The sequence below is a fragment of the Geospiza fortis genome, unplaced genomic scaffold (assembly GCF_000277835.1).
Source record: "Geospiza fortis unplaced genomic scaffold, GeoFor_1.0 scaffold188, whole genome shotgun sequence".
NCBI lineage: Eukaryota > Metazoa > Chordata > Aves > Passeriformes > Thraupidae > Geospiza > Geospiza fortis.
The window spans coordinates 2,209,575-2,225,396 of NW_005054337.1; the positions used below are offsets into that span (position 1 = coordinate 2,209,575).

General features: G+C 53.4%; 1 protein-coding gene across 1 annotated transcript in view; it reads right to left on the reverse strand.

Moving 5' to 3' along the window:
- Positions 1–857: 857 nt before the first annotated feature.
- The window catches only part of STK35 (serine/threonine kinase 35), a 22,036-nt gene continuing 7,071 nt past the window's right edge, over positions 858–15,822 (reverse strand). Inside the window, exons 2-4 of the mRNA XM_005422275.2 lie at positions 15,664–15,814; positions 9,679–10,425; positions 858–3,482 (exon numbers count right to left, since the gene is read on the reverse strand). Coding sequence (XP_005422332.1) covers positions 9,713–10,425; positions 15,664–15,814 — 864 coding nt within the window. The 3' untranslated portion in view covers positions 858–3,482; positions 9,679–9,712. The remainder of the gene's footprint in view (positions 3,483–9,678; positions 10,426–15,663; positions 15,815–15,822) is intronic.

Below are 15,822 nucleotides of genomic sequence, written 5' to 3' on the forward strand. Positions count from 1 at the left end.
TCACAGCTGGAAGAGAGCAGCTCCCTGCACTTCCCTTCCAGCTACACCCACCAGACAGCCTGCCCTGAAGTGAGAAATGCTTTTGGACATCAAGGGCCCACACGCTGGACGTGCCTGTAACCAGCTGCAGAGCACAGGAGCCACTGGCACAACTCCTCCCACAGCAGTGGCACAAACATTGGCTGCACCCCTGTTCAAAGGAAATGGGGCTCTGCTTTCCCACTGGCTGATGGGATGGGGGCTGTGAGGAGTGGAGCACTGAGCTCTCCTCACCCATCCCATGCCAGCATTGCCAGAAAGGGGATCAGGAGCACCCTTGCCCTGGGCAGCTGTAGTGTGAGGCTTGGGCAGCACAGGCCTGGGCTAAGGATGGAAAGCAGCAGCATTTCCCTGTTCTCCCGACCTGCAGAGAGCCCAGGGAAACAAATCCCAGTTTATGGCCTGCAGCAGCTCCCCTGTGATGCTTGGCAGGCTTAAACCCAGACTCGTACTGCATACGGAGGAGACAGACACTGCACACAACGGAGGATTTCCACGACGATGGTAACGCTTGGTTTACATCTTATTGCTCCAGAAAGGCTCTGGGAGCCTGTGATATGTGAAGGAGCTGGGTCCTGAGGAGTAGAGAAAGACCACAGGGGTAACTCTTAAGGGGATATAGGGGAGCTAATCTAACCCCTCTAGGCTACAGCCACCTCTGCTTTCCTCCCCATGGACCAAAGCTGGCCGGGAGATCCCCGTGACACCTGCAAGATGCCGGTGGTGTCGGCCTTGCTGCAGGCTGGTGCAGATAACACAGTTCCCAATCCTCTTGAGGCTTGGCTTGTTCCCCCCACCCACCCCACATCCCTCTTGTAAACAGCAAAATCAGAAGTAAACAGTTTCATACAATCACTCCCCTGGCACGGGCACCATCTGGGGCCAACGAGCCCAGAGAGTTCTGCAAGGGGGGCTTGGCTCCCCCCACACTAACCAGCTACCCCCAGCACCTGGATGCTCAGCTTCACTGCAGCCAGGAAGAGACAGACAGCATGGCCCTGGGCTGGGAAATGGGCCACAGCCTCGAGGCTGCTTTCTTAAACTTGGATTTTCCCAGCAGTGCATCCTGGTGCCAAACTTCCACAGCAGAGGAAGAAGTTTGGCCTGCAGGAGCTGGGCAGGTGAGGCCCAAAAGACCCACCTGGGAAAAGACTAAACATTCTCCATCATCCCACAGCATATGCAGGTTTGAGCTGTTCCCACCTTGTTCTAGAGGGAGTGCTGGTCTGGGCCAAAGTAACTGAAGGAGAGATGTGGGGAGCTGTAAACACAAGGCAGGTTCCTATATAGTCTGGGGAATTGAGCACAAACAGCAGCAAAATCAGAGAGAAATGCTCTTAAAAGGACAAACTAATCAGGGAAACATCCATGTTGGCCAAAGGCTAGCAGCCCTAGGACTCCTCCTTGGAAGTGTTTGCTAATCCTAAATAAGGCACTACGGTCTAGCTCACTAACATCAAGCTGCTTGAAAAACACATCTGCAATGCAAAAGCTGAGGTGGAGACATGTGGTTTGAAGATGGCCTGAAACAGCAGTGGACCAAGAGGGCTGACCCTCCCAGGGCCTGCTGGACTCACTCCTGTTCTGAGAAGAACAGGGCAATCCACTCACTGCCTTCCAGCTTCATCTCCTGCCCTCTTACTGCACCCGTTCAGGCCAGGGTTCGCTTAGAACAGCTGTGACAGTCAGGAGCAAAGGCTCTGCCAGGTGGAGGAAGGATGGTCCAGTGATCAGGGCACTAACACTGCACTTGTGAGCTAAATGGTTCACTCTCCCCTTCCTGTGGGATGCAGTACAGGAAGCTGCAGGAATCCCACCCAGCTGCAGCCCATAGAAGCATCCCTAGGGACAAACATAAGCACAGTGTGAGAACAAGGGCTTGGCAGTGCATTTGTGCTGTCCTAAGCTTCACAAGTCACAGACAGCCAGTCTGGAGCCTCCTGGTCCTCCTAAGAAGGACCAGGCCTTTCTGCAGCCACAGCTTTAGCTTTGTGTCCTGGAAAAGATGGAAGAAAAGAAAGAAGCCCCTCCACCCTTTCCCTGCTCTGCCTGAGCCCACCTGAATTTCCTCCATTTCTGTTAATTCCTGTGAGCTCAGCTCAGTACACTGAGGAGATACATGGAGGTGCTGCCAGTTAGGAACCTTCCAGTGATGGCAGAGGAAAGCTGCAGGCAAGGAGCAGTTCCCACAGCCAGGGATGAGGGGACCAGGGGGACCCTGTCCTGCTCGTGGCCATGGCCAGCTCCAGACTGAGCACCCTGGGTCAGACCAGCCACTTCCCAAACCACTGCTGGTGATTTCACCTGCTGAGAAGCATTTTAAGTGGTTCAGAAGCTGCAGGGTGGAGAAGAGGTGGTGCTTTACATTGCATTTACAGTGAACAAAGTCTAAAGATCAACACAGGGCAGCCCCAGAAATTGAGTTTTGCTTTAAATATAGGCAAGGAAATAGAGTTTTAAGTGCTCAGCCTGAGGTTCCAATCTCCTGACCTGAGCTGTACTATACTGTAGCCTATCCTGAATAGCAGCATTGCCTTTTGCTTCCTGGAGATCATTAGCTAGCAAGGAAAAGTGTCCTGTGGGAGGCTAAAAAATCCAGCCCTTGACCCATTAGGCCAAACCTCCTTCTCTCCACAGCATTGTTCCTATTGACTGAAGTTTGGCATTAAATGCATCAGAGCAGTGGACTGCTTTCTGTTTCTCTTGTACTCAGATGATGTCAACCTGAAAATGTACTCAGCAGCTCCCCAGCTCCCTCTGTATAGAAAGACAGTAACAAAGATGATCATAAAATCCAGCTTGGGAAGACCTGCTTTGCCAAATGGCTTTCCAGCTTGTTTATCCTACTCTATCCTAATGTCAGCTGCTCATAAGCCTGGGCAGCATCACCTATTCAGGAGCTGCCTGGCTATGAAGTTATTTAGCTGCTTGCAATATGTGGCCCAAGAGATTCATTTTTCCTAAAGCACTGCACTCCCAATGCCAACCTACCCACCACTTTGCTCCCATTTTGCCTAGGCAAAATCAATAGCTTTGAACCCAAAACTGTGCCCAGCTGGACTTAGAGCTGGTGCCTGGCAGTACACCTCACCATCAGGCTGCTGATTCCCACTTCCTTACGGAACCACATCCCTAGGAACATCTAATGAGTCAAACAGCAGCACAGGAGACACGGGGAGGGCTGGGCAAGGGCAGCTCTGCTCTCTGGATCTTGTTTCAAAGTTTTGTGAGTGACAGCTGCCAGCTTGTGTTCTTCCACAGGCACCTGCAGCCCCCTCCCACACCCCCACAACACCCTTCCCAACACAAAAAAGTAACACCCAAATATTTCACATTGCCAGAGATCCTGTAGACCAGGGATCTTCTGTATCATCATCTTCCCTTATCTTTGACTTCCTTCTTGCACGTAAATAATGGAGATTATGGGTCCCTGGTAAATAAATCTGCAAGAAAAAACAAGAGAGGAGAAAGAGAGGTCAGGTTTGCCAGTGGTTTGTCTCAGTTACTACATGGTGACTGCAGGCATTGGCTCCTGGATGGAAGGGTGTAGGACACCACTCCTGCCACCTGCCCACTTACTCCAGTTAGCCCAAAACGGGTGCTGCCACATCTCTCTACTGCCCAGTGCTTTGCTTATTGATCCAGACAGGGACTGGGCTCAGTTTACAGTCAGATTTTTTCCCAGAAGGACTCAGACAGCAGTGCATGGAGCACACTGCCAAGGACAGCACACATCCAGCTGCCCCAGGGACAGGCTGGCTGGGGCTGAGCATCTCCTCACACCCCCACACACAGCCCCATCCCACACAGCTCCCCACAGTGACACTCCTGCTGGAACAAGGACAAATGTTCCCACAGCAGAGCCTGGCCTTGAGAGTCCATGTGATGTGTCTGTGAGTGCTGGCTCCATGCACTCCACCAGGACAGGTGGAACAAGCTGCAAGCCCAGAGATGCCCTGCACCACTCATCTGCTGCGTCAGCAGCAGCTCGGGCAGCACAAGTGGCTCTGCAAAAGGTGAGTAAAATCCAGGCTGGTGCAACTGCAAGCAGAGCAGGAGAGGTCCTGAGAGCAGGAGCAGCTCAGCCCACAAGGATGCTCAGTGCCAGGGATTTTAAGAGTTTGGAGTCAGATTTGCTGCATCAATCCTTGCTTTGGCCAAAGCCTCAACACACAACAACCCCCATGGTCCCTGAAGCAGCAGTGGTGCTGCACCCATTCATCCACAGCCCTGGCACCCTCCTGTCCTCTGAGCTCAGACACATAGGAATGCTCAATGCTGCACATAAGCCACCAGCATTTTCCACACAGTTTGTCTGCAACCCAGAAAATTCCCCGTGGACAGCAGAAGAACAGCACACCTACATACACATAATGTCACTTCCGTACTGAAAATCCATCCTTTAGGATGTCCCAAACTCAAGGAGGCACCAGCAGAGCTGAGGGCAGTGGTTGTGCTGGGAAACAGTGGGGGTGGTTCATGAGCTCTAAACTCAGATAGTTAGATGGGAAAAAAATGAGGGGGGTGGATTTAGCTCCCCCATTCAGCAGGGGCAGGTCCCAGCCCACCAGGGATGGGTGAGGGGCTCTGCAGAGACACCAGGGGAGCAGTGGGAAAGACCTGCTGCGGAAAAAAATGCTACTGCCCAGCAAATTACTCCAATACCTTAGCCCTAGGAAATCTCATTAAAGAAATCCCTGCCTGAGGAACACATTTCTAAAGGACAAGGCTGCTCACAGCAGAAGGCAAGGTCATGGGCGCACTCCTTTCCACGAGAGGTTAACCAAAGGGGTGCCACTTTTGCAGGCTGCCATCGGAATAAAGCCTTTCTGTTTGAGGAGGCGAGAGGCACACAGACATCAGGTCAGGGCAAACACACAAGGATTCTTCTGGAAGGTTTCTCCTATTATGCAGCTTTGTTAGCAAGTAGGGCAGGGTTTCTGTTTGTGCTTCCCTGGAGTAGGAACATTATCAGGGAAGGAGCTTGCTTGAGCAGCCCTGAGCTCACTGCTCTGAGACAGGAGAGCTCGCCCCACTGACGCACGTTTTTGCAGGGGCTTGTTCAAGAGCTTTTAATCCCTCCACTGATGCCACTTATAGCTTTAATCAGCTCGAATGTTCATTTGGCATCAGCAGGATGTGAGCCAGCAGCCCATGGAGCCCTCACCCAGCACACAAGATGACACCAATGTGTGGGTCACACAGAGGGGCAGTGGCAGCGGGGTCTGCATGGCAGAGAGGACTCAGTGCAGAGGAGGGAGAGACAACCCAGCAGCTCCTCGTGTTAACCATGTCATCTGCCCCTGGGTGGGAACACAGAGTGCAAGGGAACAGAGCTGAGTGCCTGATTTATCTCCTGAGCCTTCCCTCATGCTCTGCACTTATACTTGTGATGCATTCCTTGGGTGCATCCTTAAATCCAACTGCAGTGACCTCCCCCAGAGGGCAAAGCAGAGGTGACAGCAAGCAAACACAAGAGCCAGAGCTGACATGGTCCAGGTCACCCTCAGGGCTTCATTTCACCCCAGGCAGAATCAACACTTCCAAGAAGGGTGCCACCACTCCATGGGGTGACCACTGTGATGCTGCATTCACTGCTATGGCTAAGAGGAACTGACCTTGCTTTTACTGTCCTGTGGCTTTTGTCCATGCCAAGATCCACAAACCACACTGAAAACAGTCCAGAGTCAAAACCAACATTGTTTTAGGAATGAAATTGCTGTCCTTTAGCAGGCCAGTGAGTAAAACTTGAGCTGAGTGACACCAACAGCCAAGATCTAGCTTGATGCAGCAGTCCCTGCTCAATGACAGCTCTCAGAGCTGCTGCCGTGACCCTGATCCCTGTCCTTCCTTCAGCTCTGAAATTCCACAGGGCAGCAGTTTATCAGCAGTGCTGGGGGTGGCTGGGCACAGCACCAGAGAGCTCTGGCCAGGGTAGACACCATCATGCAGGGTGAGCAGATAAGCTTGTTCAGCATCAGCTCCTGGTGCACGTGTAAAATGCAAAGAGCAGAACAATGCAAATACAAACAGCCACTTTCAGCTGAAACTGGAATAATCAAACCCAGTGAGAGAGGAGTGCTGGAGAGAACCAGACTGGCCACAGCTATTGAACACCTACCTGCTCATGACAGCCCCTGAGATGCTGCAGCCTGCACAGATTCTTGCCATTCATCTTGAGCATCCACCCAAAATCAGACCAACTGTTTTATCCACAGTGAAAATACCATGGAATACAAAACAACCAGAACAAGCTGCCTCTACACTGATCACAACCATTGTAGTTTCATGTCCTGTGTGAATCAAAACTGCAAAGTTTGTTAAACACATAACTGTCAGTGGTGGGTGATGCTGTACTCGCCCTTTGTGTTTCTGTGGCCAAGGCTCCTGTGTCATTGCAGGGAGCAGCAAAAGGCCACACTGCCACTGTACCTTTTCCCTCTACAACCTGTCTAAGGGCTGCACAAAGCCACCCCATCAGAGGATCCCACCAGAGCAGAGCAGCATCTCCGGGAGGTCCCTCACCATCCCCAGGGAATCTGGAGGGCAACTACAAAAGTGACATAGAAATAAGTTCAAACTGCAGGAAAGGAGAATCATTCCAGCTTTCCAGTACTGGGAAGGAAGGGTGAAATACTCCCCAGTGGGCAGTGCAGTTAGTGCTGGGCTGTCACAGGAAGAGACCCATCAGCAGATACCCAGCACAACCCAGCCACTCCCTAATTGTAGTAAGAAAGGTTTTTGTCCTCTTTGCCCAAAAGGCAGCTTTTGCCAAGAACTCTAGAGAGCTGTAGATAAACTTGGCTTTATCTAAACATTTGCAGAAGGTAGGGAAGAAGTGTTCAAATCAAAAAGAGAATACCTTTGTTGTTCCCACAGAAATGCTGCCCACCTCTGCTGGAACTATTTGCACCAGTGCCACTAGCAGTGGGAAAAGCAAGGAGATAATGAGCTATCTCCACCTCAGGGAGCCCAGCGCCCAGCATAAACCAAGCAAAAAACACCTTATTTTCTGAGAACTGACATTTCCTATCTGCATTTTGAAGGGTAACAGAGCATGAAGCTCTCAGGTGTGTGCAGCATCCGTGGCAGAACTGAAGCCGAAGCTGCTGAGACATGAAGCAAAGAATCTGAAGAGGTCAGTGGCATAGCAAAGAATAAGCAAAAATCCGATTCCCTGGGTCAGGAAGGGTTACAGTTTTCGAGGTTATGACACGAACCAAGGCTGAGCAGGTCTGAACTGTCCTGGGAAAGAACCTGCTGCATGACCCAGCACAGCAAAGCTACACGCCAGTGCCACAAATAAGTTGGAAGAGGTTACGTGAGTTTCTCGGTCAACTAAAATTACCTGAGAGCAGAATTCAGGCTCTGCTCTAAATCCCATTTTAAGCTTCTCAAGCAGGTTTCCAAGTTAAGATTTGCATTTAATAGCAGCTAGAAGAGGGCTGATTTGAATACACAAGTACACCAGGAAAAGCATACAGCAAAGTGCACCATATATATTGTGGCTGCCCCACGAGTGAGGCAGAGGAACACTCTGGGTTTGCAGGGACATATGGCTGGTGCTGGGCTCTATCTGGGCCAGGCAACCACGCTCCATGTGCCAGGTTGGGTTATGTAAGAGCATCCCTGGCTGCTGCAGCTGTGTCACGACGGAGCCATCGGTGCAGACTCACGGATGGACTGGGGCGGGGAGGGGGGCTGCAGAAGGCAGCTGGGTTTGAGCAAACAGCCGCGGGGTAGGACTGTCCCCTCGGTGTTTGTTATCCCTTCATGTACTATTCCGCAGATCTGCGCAGGATGAATTTCCCCCGAGGGCAGGGGCCGGTTGCATAACGCAGCAGCACCGTGTCAGCACAGAGCCAGCGCAGATGGCAGAGCCCGGCCTGACCCTCCACGTGCGGCAGAGCTGCTCCCACAGCCCCACGCCTCACCCCGGGGCACGGGGCAGGGTGTCTGCTCCTGCCCCGGGGCTGGAGCACACCCATCTTAAGGGCTCTCATTTCCACAGATTCAATCCCCCACCCTAATCCCCAGCCCACACTTGCACTGGGACCCGTATCCAGCCCCAGGCAGCAGTGCCTGAATCAGTTACTCGCACTTGAGATGGGTGTTAAACATTTTGTGGGTGGAAGAGTGCAGAGGGGATGGTCTGTGGACCAGTTCGGACAGACTAACAGAGAAGAACAAGACCCACCCAATGGGTTTTTTCATTTCCATCCCTATTTCTCTACAAACAGCACAGAGTGTACCTGACCACACAAAGAGAGGGGGTTCAGGCCCCACAGCATTTTCCATAAGCATGAGGAACCTTCAGGTGGCAGCAATGAGGGGATTCAGCAAAACCTGCCAAAATACCTCCACCTTCCCCACTGCCTGCTGCTGGGGGCTTGCTCTCAGAGCTGGACAGGCACACAGCCATCAGATGAGGGCTGGTGCATGCTGGCCAGGGACATGATTTCCTCCTTCTGTACCCTCTTGCATCCATGGTCAGCTCCAGTGCAGCTGGCTGTGTGTGGTTTTGGGGTGAGGTGAGGGCTGGGCCCAAGCTGTGATGCCAGCACCTGACACAGGCAGGCTGTCAAAGATCTCCTGGGACCAGTGATGGGCAGGCAGCTCTGCAGGAGCCTGAGAAAGGATGTGGCCTGGAAAGATGTCAACCTCACCCCTGGTAATCTGTAATTCTTCAGTTTCATTGAAATGTTTGGCTGGGAGAATCCCTAGTAACAGCTTCTGTTTACAGACAGCTTTGCCATGTAGGCAACACCTCCCAGTCCTTCTGTGTCACTGGTGAGGGACACTGCCAGCTAAACCACATCCCTGGGGTCCTTCCAGACCATGTGTGACCACCCAGGCCTCAGGATCAGGACCTCTGAGCTTGAGACTGTTTAGCAGGGGGGGAGAAGGGAGGGGACTCTGGACAGAGCTGAGCTCAGTCTGAGCAGAGCTGTTTTTAAGCTTCCTTCCTTAACAGACACAGGTCTACAAACACAGATGCTGGAGACCAAAGCATCTCCTGGGTTTGGGCACTGATGTTCACACCAAAGGGAAGTCCTGCCTTTAATAGGGAAATGAAACAGAGCCACAGGATGGACCCATGTGCCTCGTAGGTGAAAGCAAAGAGTTCTGTGCCAAGACAGATGTGCCACTTGGTGCTACTCACTGAGCCAGCTGGGCCCTGAGGTGTCCTGTCCAAGTGTCATAGGGGAGGGGGAGGGTGCTAGACAGGGAGCTCCAGCACAGACTGAAAATTACATCACACAGCAGAGGAGGCAGAACTGGCAGATCCCTCCCTGACCCTGAGAGAGACAGATGTCACCAAAGCTTATACCAAGTGCTTGCAGGTGTCTCTGCTGTGCCTGTCTGAGCCACCAGCCAGGACCTCTGAGGAGCAAGGCTCCTGCCCAGCCCTTCCAGCTCCACTGGGCCCTTGGGCAGTGACAGGATGTGCAGCTGCTAATTCTATTTCTCACCTCTATTTTTGCAGTAGAATAGGTGAAAACAACCTCAGAAGCAGTGCTCTGATGAGTCACTATAGAAATAGCTCTAAAACATAAAAGACTCCTTTGTGTCACTACAAAGTGCACTATTGGGCCAGTACAGGCGACAGAAATAAGACAAAAAATGCGAATCACTTACCCAGCTGCAAAGCACAGCGGTGCCCTGCCTGAATTTAAGCAGCACATGTAACCTGGTCCATTCTGGTTTCAAGCTCAAAGGCATCAGGTCGATCCTGTGGGTTAGCAGCCAACATGTCTTTCAAGAGCTGCTTGATCCCCTCAGACATGGAAGTCCTGCGTTTCTGAGGGATGTGCAGCTCCATCTTTGGGTTTTCTAGCAGCGCTTCCCCGACGGGCACAATCTCGGTCCCCTGCTTGATGTAAGTCCCCAGCAGCTCTTTCTTGGTCTCAGCATCAATGAAGGTGATCCTCTCAATCATGGCCCAGATGATGATGCCGAGGGCAAAGATGTCAGCCTTGGCAGTGTAGTGTCCCTCCCACACCTCGGGTGCCATGTAGAAATCAGAGCCACAGGCTGAGGACAGCCAGTACTTGTTCACATTCACATTTTTGTTCTCATGCCCACCCTCCTTGCCCCGAGCAGTCAGGCCAGCACAGACCTTGCTCAGCCCAAAGTCAGCCACCTTGAGCACAGGGGTGCCAGATTTCTCAGTTATCAGGATGTTGTCTGGCTTCAGGTCCCGGTGGACAATGTGGTTCTTGTGCAGGAAGGCAATGGCACTGGTCAGCTGCAGCATGAAGCTCTTGTTGGTGGCAGGGTCGGGCCTTCGGGACAGCACGTACTGGTTGAGGTCTCCCCCTTCACAGAACTCCATGACGAACCACAGGTAGCAAGGCTCCTCTGCATAGCCCAGGATCCTCTCACCTGACCAAAAGGGATAAAAGAGTGGGTTTTACAGACACATTTTAAAGTCCACACTAAGCTAGGATGGCTGAGGAACAGGTCTGGTTTATGTGGATAACAAAAATTTTGGGAATGTGACTGGGACCTATTGCACTGCAGGGCACCAGCAGTGATGCTGGCACTGCTGTGGCTTCAAGTGCTTTGGGATCCTGTTGAGCAGGACACACCAGCACCATGTTTATCCAAACCCACTGCTGGGAACCAGCTCAGGGACCTCCTCCTCCCAGCAAAGTGCAGAGAACACATCATCTTCAGTCCTACCAGCAGGCCATTCTCCCCAGGCTCTGACAGCCAAAGCAGCAGAGGCTAAAAGCATTATTAGCAGTGAGTCTACAGGAAAAAAAAAATCACTTCTGTGAATGCCTCCTCTCCCACCTCAGCTGTGCTGCAGGAGGCAAAGGCTGGCTCACTCCATACACTTTACTGGAACTGCACACAGGGAGTAAATCACAGCCCTTAACACTGCCAGCACAGACCTGCCAAGAGTGGTCACACCAGTGTCCAAGCCCTATGGCCCACTGGGTCTTCCCAGAACAAATATGTGCATTTAAGGATTGCATTTGTGCTGGGGAAACTCTGCCACTTCATCCAGTTTTCATTAAGTGCCAACAAGTCTCTAATGAGAGGAAAACCGGAGGTCCAAGCTGCAAAATGTTTGCTGAGTGTAATCTCAGCCACACTGTGACTGTAAATACTCCTACCACTCAGTATTACACCCCAAACAGCTTCTTCCTTCACCAGACATCAAACTGAGCTCCTCAAGCTCAGAGCATCTCAGGTTTACTCCATAAAACTCCTGCCTGAGGAAGGACTCTCTTGCACATCAATTAGACATGTGAAGAACACAGCAGCATCATATCAGCTAATGGAGCCAGGTCTGCCACTGGTGCTCCCCAGGGATGCCAGGATGCCCCAGGGAGCATTGGCAACAGACCCATCCCCATTAGCTGATGCCAGGAATGCAAACCCCAGGGTCAGACCCCAAGTCTCCTCCAGAGAGCACCCAGGTGATTGGCAGAGCCTGCACACACCACCAGAGCATCATTTTGCTCTAGAAATTGGTTTTCTTATCATCAAGCACCATAAGAGAGAAGCTGGAGGATACCACTCACCTCTGCCACAGCTAAAAAGTCCCACAGCTGAACTCAAGTGTTTTTGAAAGCAGTTAAATAACTCCACCCATTTGACAAAGTTGGGTTTTGTTTGAGCAAAGCCCTAGAGAGCATCTGGGAAAGCAAAAAACTTCCAGCAGCAGGTAAAGCCAAGGACTACCAGGGCCACCCAGCCCTGGGCTGCACTGGTCAGCACTCAGTGTGGGTGGGAATACTGGTTATTTGCACAAACAGTCTGTATCCATGGCTACTGCTATGGAAATGGAAATCTGCACAACAGAAGGATTTGGCTGCACCTCCCCATCCTCAGCAATCTTTTGCTGAGATTAGGTCTGAAGGTTAGACCTAGAGGATGAAAGAACAGGGTGGAGTTACACAGGGTTCTGGGTGCACTCTGGGGGTCTCATCTGGCTGGAAGGAGGCTCACCATGAAAGCCCAAGGACCAGCTGGGAGCAGCACAGGACAGCTTGGCTCTGGAGACTGAAATGCTGACCAGGAAAAGCAGCTTCTCTGCTGCAAGCCACCTTTGACATGACAGCATGGGAGCAGAGACCCCAGCACAGCCAGAACAGCCCCAGCCCACACAGCTGCCACCACTTGGATTTATTAAATCTCAGAGACATCACAGCAGGACACAGGGTTTGGCTTTCCTGCTCCCCTCTGCAGCCATACAGCCCCAACACAGGGAGCAGGAGTGTCTGTCTCTTCTCTGCCAGGAATCAAACCCTGACAGGGAGCATGGCAGAGCCCCACATCGCTCACACACAGCCAGGTGGGAGCATCCACACAGCACTGCTGGCAGCCCCTTCCCACAGAAGTGGCTCAAACACGGGCTCAGCAGCAGCCAGGACCTGTTAGCTCTGACAAGCCAAGGTTTGTTTTTAGCATAAGGAAGGCTCTGACTTAAAACTTGGCCCCTGAACGTCAGCAAACGCAGGAAAGATGACGGGGATCCAGCAGTAGCTGTGAGCACCAGGCAGTTCACTTTGGGTGGAGCATTGTGAGTAGAGGCTTAAGCCAAAAGTAATATTTCCTCATTTTCTTTCTATAATCTGAAAGTGTTTTAGTTGTTAAATCATCTTCCTGCCTTCAAAACAAACAGCTTTAAACATAAAGAGCTGGCAAGACGCTCCCTAAAGATGAGATGTTAGCAAACTGAAGACAAGCAGTCAAGAGCTGAGGAGATGCCAATGACAGGCTGGACCTGTTCTCTATCACCAAGCCAGCATCCCCATGTGCTCCCTGCCCAAACACAGCATGGCACACACTCACACTCCATCTTTCCAGCAGCACACACACACTTCCCCCACCCCATCCCAGGGAGCTCATTAACAGCATGCTAATTTGCTTAGCTGCACAGGGGAAATGAAAATCCAGTGAGAGCAGAAGCAGCATCACAGTGCCCACCAGCACACGTAACCTCTGACTCCCTCTGTGCAAGGAGGCTGCACCAGAGAGATGGGAGCTGGCAGCATGGAATTCCAGGCAGCTGGAATGATGGCAACACACATAGGTGACACCAGGGCAGCCCACGAGTGAGGCTGAGTGCTGGTGGCAGGTTGATGGCCCCACAGGTGACATGGGAGGAACAGGAAGCAATACCTTATACCTGTTCACTTAAGGCAGCTCTGTCACTGCTCTAGGTTAGGAATAAGAGGGGCATGTGATGTGCACAAGCGCTGGAGGTGCTCCTGTGACAGGGCTCTGAGCACATTGCATGGGTGCCTCTCCTCCAGCTCAGCACCGAGCTCCCACCTTCCTTTTCACACCCTGCCCTTAAATTTAATTACTCCACACTTCGTTAAAATGCTAAAGGTTCAGCCTCTGGCCGTAGCTGAGAGCAAACCCCGCCTGTATCCCGACAGTTGTGCTCCCAATTCAGAGTCTCAGATTAATCCTGGCCGTGCCCTGAGCCCCGGCACGTTGGCACAGCATCTGTGCTGGCCCGTAAATAGCCCAGCTGCGGTCGTGCAGAATGGCACGGAGCGCAGCGCCACGGCCACCGCCGCTGCTGGCAGGGAGAGAGAGACCTGCAGGGCTCAACCAGTCTAGCCTTTTGTTGTGAAAATATTTATCCACACAGTCCAGGCAGATGGGAAGGAGAATGTGCTCCAGCTTGGTTTGGGGAGTCCAACTACTCCTGTCCAGGCTGGGGATGCAGAGCCCAGCTCTGCTCCCCTCTGAGGGGCTGCCGTGGGACCAGGGCAGGCAAAGCCCTCCGCACTGCTGGGAATTCAGAAGGCTCAAATCCCCCCAGAGATGGGGCATCTATGGGTCTCCTTCCCCACCTGCAGATGGGGCACCTCCAGCTACCCAAGAGCTCTCCCCAAGCCAAGCCAGCTCTCCTCAGGGTGTACAACATGACAGAGGGGGCAGGACCCCCCACTCCTGCTACAGCTGGACACACCCAAAGGGAAGAGCTGGCTCCTCTCCCGGGGAGCTGAGTGCCCTGGCTGTACAGGAATTTGGACACTGCCCTTCTCAGGGAGCCTCCCCTGGGTGGTTGTGTCAAGAGGAGCAGGAGCTGGGATGCACGGGGAGAGCCAGGCACGTTTGGACATGTCCATCCAGCAGGGACACAGAGAGGACAGGTAAGGCAGGGACAGTCAGAGCCACAGGTTTGCTCAGAGGATGGATCTCAGGAGCTTTGCATGAACTCTGTGCCTGGCACAGGGTGTGGGGGCTCAGGGAGACTAAGCACCCCAAGGAGCTGACAGGAATCCTGGCACACAGGTTTGGGGAAGGAGGGACTGGGGGCATTGGCTCTGCTCACAGCAGGCTGGGAGGCACAGGGGCAGCGAGGGCACAGGGCTCCTGTATTTTTCCACATCTTCACAGCACATTGGCAAAGCTGGGTCTGACAAGCAGCCAAGGGAGCAAAGGGAGGGAGGGAGGGAGTGAGCATTTTGGAGATGTCACCATCACAACTATAGACTGTGACAGGAGAAGGTGACCCCTGACAGCCCCGTGATGCTACTGAGGGACCCCAGGGGAAAATGGAGGTATCAGCCCAGGCTACAGGCATTAGTGCTTCCAGGGCTGTTCCCACAGAGCCAGCAATGGGGGGGGGCACGGGGACAGTCCTAAAGCTGTGAGAGCTTGAGCCATAACAGGCTGCAGCCTTGGGGTGCTCAGAGATGGGACAGTACATTGGGCAGACAGGGGGAGATGCCCCCTTGGTGTGACTGGGGCACAGTCACAGGCTGTGAAGGTCCCCAAGGGGATGTGTGGGGGCTGTGGCACAGGCCCGGTTAGCACAGGGAGCCTCAGGATTTGGGGTGTAAGGGAGGACAAGTCAGTGCTGGCCAGGGGTCCAACGCACAGGGATGTCCCCCAAGGGTTAGGTTTGAGCCTAGAGGTGGCAACAGGGCCCCTCAGGACTGGGGGTGGGACTGCAGGGCACATGGAGGGACCCCACTGGCACTGCTGCAAGACATGGGTGGGGCTTGGGGAATGGTTTCCTGGGAGCATCATACAGGAAAGGGAGAGAGGAGGGGATGGCACAGCATGGGGAGATAGAGCCCAGACCAAGGGTCCCTTAGGTGTGTTCAGGGTGAGTGGCAGCAAAGAGACCCTGTGGGGGCCCCTGCAGGGACAGGACAGAGATGGGAGCAAGCCTGGAACAGATACCCCAGAGAGGACCCCAAGCGTGCAGGGGTGATGGGTACTCAGGGGAGAGCCCAGGTGTGGTTACACTGGAAATGCAGTGAGGCAAGGTGGGAGGAAGGGCATTGTGAGAGCTGGGGGGAGCTTTGGGTGCTGTTAATCACAGGCAATGCCCAGGAAGGATTTGTGCAATAGGGTGATGGGTAGCAAGCAGGGCAGCAGCAATGCCTGAGGTGTGGGTACTGTGGAAGGATGTCCATGAAGAAAGGAGACAAACCCAGGATGTCCCGCCTGGGGCATCCCAGCAGCCACCTGCTCTGGGGGTGTAACCTGGGAGTGGGGCAGGAGGATCGGGGTGCGGGAGTCACCGAGGGCAGCAGGGAGGCGGCAGATCCAGGCGCTCAGGGGTGGGGATGGGTGACACGGGTGCCAGGGACAGGCCCCCGGGGGCCCCAGGGGCTGCCCCGGGGGTGCCGGTACCTTTGAGGGAGGTCTCGACGAGGCGCAGGTAGAGCTGGCTGCGCTTGTTGCCGTGGCTCATGCGCTGCCCCAGGCCGTGCCGCTGCAGGACGCACTCCTCGAAGCGCACCACGTTGGGGTGCTGCCGCCGGAGGCTCGTCAGGGGCCCGAACTCGGCCA